We start from the raw sequence: 3,390 nt of genomic DNA, 5'->3' as shown, positions 1-3,390 counted from the left end.
CATCCAACCTGACAGAGCTTGAGAGGTGAAGAGGTGAGGAGAAGAATGGCAGATAATTGCCAAATGATGATGATCAAAGCTTGTCGCATCAAACAAAAAAAAGACTTGAGACTGTAAAGGTGCTTCAGCGAAATATTTAGTTAAGGGTATGAATACTTATTTCAGTTTTTTTTTATTTTTTATAAATGTACGAAGTTGTGACAATTCTGTTTTTGCTTTGTCAGTATGGTGTATGGAGTGGATTGATGTGGAAAAAAAGTAACCTAAAGCTGTTTAACATAAGGCAGCAACATAAAATGTGAAAAAATGAATGGGGTAATGAATACTTTCGCAAGGCACTGTATATGTATGTGTGTGTGAATTTTTAAATGGATAACGTGCACAATATATACACAAAAAAACAGGAAAATAAGAGCTGTCACCCAATCATTATTTTAATTCTTATTTTTAATTTAATTCACAATCAAAGACACGGCTCAGGCATTCGGTGTGGTGGTGTTTCACTGCAGACACATGTTCCACAAGGAGTGTCTGCCATCCCCTGGGAACGTAAGTCTTCTTTAATCTTTACATATAACTGCTTTTTAAAGGTGAAGTATTTTTTGTAATCCACCTTAATATGCAAAAACAACTAGAAGACTGTATTTTGTATTTCTAAGATAAGTTGCACTATCCGAACATTTTGCTAGCATTCTAGCATAGCAATTGCTCAACCAATGGCATTTATTAATGCTAGAGATGCAGAAAGGACACACTTCACATTTGAACCAGCCTGCTGCATTCAAACTTTGACCCTTTATCTTAAAAAAGGAGAAATGTTTATTTTGCTTTTGCACTATTAATGTTTTGCATTTTATGTTCTTTGGCAGGTCCCTGGAATACAGTATTGTAACATCTGCAGTGCAAAGCGGAGAGGACCAGGCAGTGGCATACTGGAGATGAAGAAATAATCATTCCTACTAGTAGAATAACAGTTATATAATTACCACTCACTCATCAGAACCTGTCAAAAATGAAACGATCTTAAAATAATCTTTCCTTTACTAACAGTATTTATTAATGCAAGCTTGTGATTGCTAGATTTTGTTTCATAAAAGCACCAATAAAGCACTCATATAATCTGTTGAAGTCTTTTGCCACAATGTTCCAAACAAAACGTAGTGCAACGTCACTTTTTTTCCCTCAAATCTTTTTTGATTACTAATTGTTATATTTTTGAAAGGTTTGTATGAACAGACACCATCTTGAAAATCTTTGTGTCATTCAGATGAATGCAAAATGTATCAGTTTTTGTAAGGCTGAACTGTACTGATAAGTCATATACCGCTATCATACAGCAAAATAATTCAGCTAAATGTATTACCACAAAACCGTAGTTTAGTACACCACCCTCAACTGCTCGAAGAAAAGCATAAACAAACAACCCAGCAGTTTCTGTCCAGTCAAATAAAATTAAAAAAAACATGGTGAGGAGTTTAAAGTCCAAACAGAATAGCTAGATTGTTATTTGCACATTGTAAACAAAATCGCATCTACATAAGCTAGAACTCATTTGACACGGCCAACTATTCATAGCAATGACTGCAGCACCTTCTACAGACCACAGCTGCAAAAATACACATCAAACCACAAACATGATATGAGATTAGAAAGGTTAAGCTTTAATAATGGTTTGTCAATCATGGAATCAAATAAAATGAGGAGAGGAACAGAGATGAAAGGGTTAAAGGGACATTGTTAGAGAAAATCCATTATTCACAATATGTTGACAAACTAGCGCAGAACTACATTCTCACAGAGGGATACGGAGGTGGTTTTTACTCCTCAGAGTGGTAAGAATCAAATCAAGCAGGCTTTACCTGCAAAACGACCAGGAAGTGCCTTCCAGAATGCTATTGCACAGACGTCTCCAGCTCAGTCAGGACTGCATCAGACAGCTGCAGGACATTTTCCCCCAACGAGTCTTACTGTACCATTGGCGGTAGGCTTGGGGGGGAGGGGGAGATGGCTTTTATTTGTCCCCCAGGATGGCATACTGATTATCTAACTGTAGATGCTGCATGGAGCCTGGGCCTTCCCCTTCTCTGACCCGGCTCTTGTGCTTGACCACCTCGAAGGTCTTCTCCATCTCTCTGTCCCTGCAACAAAATATCCACCAGTATGCAGGATTGGTTATGCTCAAAATGGAATACTAACAACTGTATAGTATGTATTTATTTTAAACCAGGGGTCTTCCACTGAAATTGCTTGAGGTCCAGTAAAGAACCCTCCTCACCAGCCGAGGTCCGGACAATTATATACCTAAAAACATGAATTGATGGTTTTTGCCAGACCAGGGTATCTGCAGGATTTTAAATCTTAAATTTAAGACTTTAGGACCTTTTTTAATATCTGCACAAATCAAATTAAAATGAATGTAAAAAGCATGATTTAGAGTTCAGATACAGGTTTTCACACACAAAAAAAAGTTTGATAAAATGTTAAACTTCACATTTCAGTCTTTAAACCATTTTTTTAAGAAAATGGAGTTAAAAGTTTAAATTATTATTAATTTAATTAATATAATAATTATTTGATAATAATTCTTTAAATAACAAATATATTTTACCGTCTTAATTGTTTACATTTTTATAATGCATTATCTTCTTGTCGATCCACTAGTTCACATTTACAACTCACATGGGTTGATTTTCACATTGGTCAGTCTGAACAAAAACAGCAGGGCTTAATGAAAATGTAAATTCAATCTCTGCCAGCAGGTGGCGCTTTTGGAACGGCAGAAATATAGCGGTTTCCCTGGTAAGGGCAGTACACAAAGCAGCAGCTGAATTTGAAATGTGCAGCGCTCATATTTATTCAATAAAATAATAGCCTTTTGAAGTTTAATCGTTACATTCTGTCCCCAAATTGAGGGCCTCCTGAAATCATAACTAAGAATATCTTGTAGCATTTAAGACTTTAAAGGGGTCGGTCATATGATGCAATTTAAATTTTTCCTTTCTCTTTGGAGTGTTACAAGCTCTTGGTGCATAAAGAAGATCTGTAAAGTTGCAAAGACTAAAGTCTCAAATCCAAAGAGATATTATTTATAAAAGTTAAGAGTCCGCCACGCCGACCTTAAACGGTTCGTTCTAACACGCCCCCACATGTCTACATCACGATGTGGGAAGATTTGCATAACACCGCCTAAATGTTCACGCAAAGAAACCTGGAGCTGATCCGTGCTGGTCGCTGAGGAAATACATCAACTTCGCGCAGTCGATCGCCAGATCGGCTTTCACAGTGGATGAAGCGGAGTCCAGCCCAGGGTCGTCAAATGTGATTGCCGCAAGCCCGCCGGACGCTCCATCGTCGAATCCGCTGGCCGCGCCGTTCTCAAGCCCGCCCGCC

General features: G+C 37.7%; 2 protein-coding genes across 4 annotated transcripts in view; one reads left to right on the top strand and one right to left on the bottom strand.

The window, feature by feature from the left end:
* LOC107748298 (vacuolar protein sorting-associated protein 41 homolog) overlaps positions 1-1,898 on the top strand; it is a 35,570-nt gene extending 33,672 nt beyond the window's left edge. The window contains exons 28-29 of the mRNA XM_016563036.1: positions 470-549; positions 870-1,898. Of these exons, the coding sequence (XP_016418522.1) occupies positions 470-549; positions 870-950 (161 nt within the window). The 3' untranslated portion in view covers positions 951-1,898. The remainder of the gene's footprint in view (positions 1-469; positions 550-869) is intronic.
* A 74-nt stretch (positions 1,899-1,972) lies between these two features.
* LOC107748301 (protein CDV3 homolog) overlaps positions 1,973-3,390 on the bottom strand; it is a 9,693-nt gene continuing 8,275 nt past the window's right edge. For all 3 annotated transcript variants that reach the window (XM_016563043.1, XM_016563042.1, XM_016563044.1), the window contains one exon: positions 1,973-2,138. In XM_016563043.1, coding sequence (XP_016418529.1) covers positions 2,012-2,138 — 127 coding nt within the window. In that variant the 3' untranslated portion in view covers positions 1,973-2,011. The remainder of the gene's footprint in view (positions 2,139-3,390) is intronic.

Source organism: Sinocyclocheilus rhinocerous, unplaced genomic scaffold, assembly GCF_001515625.1.
Source record: "Sinocyclocheilus rhinocerous isolate Xijiao unplaced genomic scaffold, SAMN03320098_v1.1 scaffold1762, whole genome shotgun sequence".
Classification (NCBI taxonomy): domain Eukaryota; kingdom Metazoa; phylum Chordata; class Actinopteri; order Cypriniformes; family Cyprinidae; genus Sinocyclocheilus; species Sinocyclocheilus rhinocerous.
The sequence above is the reverse complement of the archived record's forward strand: the minus strand, read 5'-3'. Positions and strand labels throughout refer to the sequence as shown.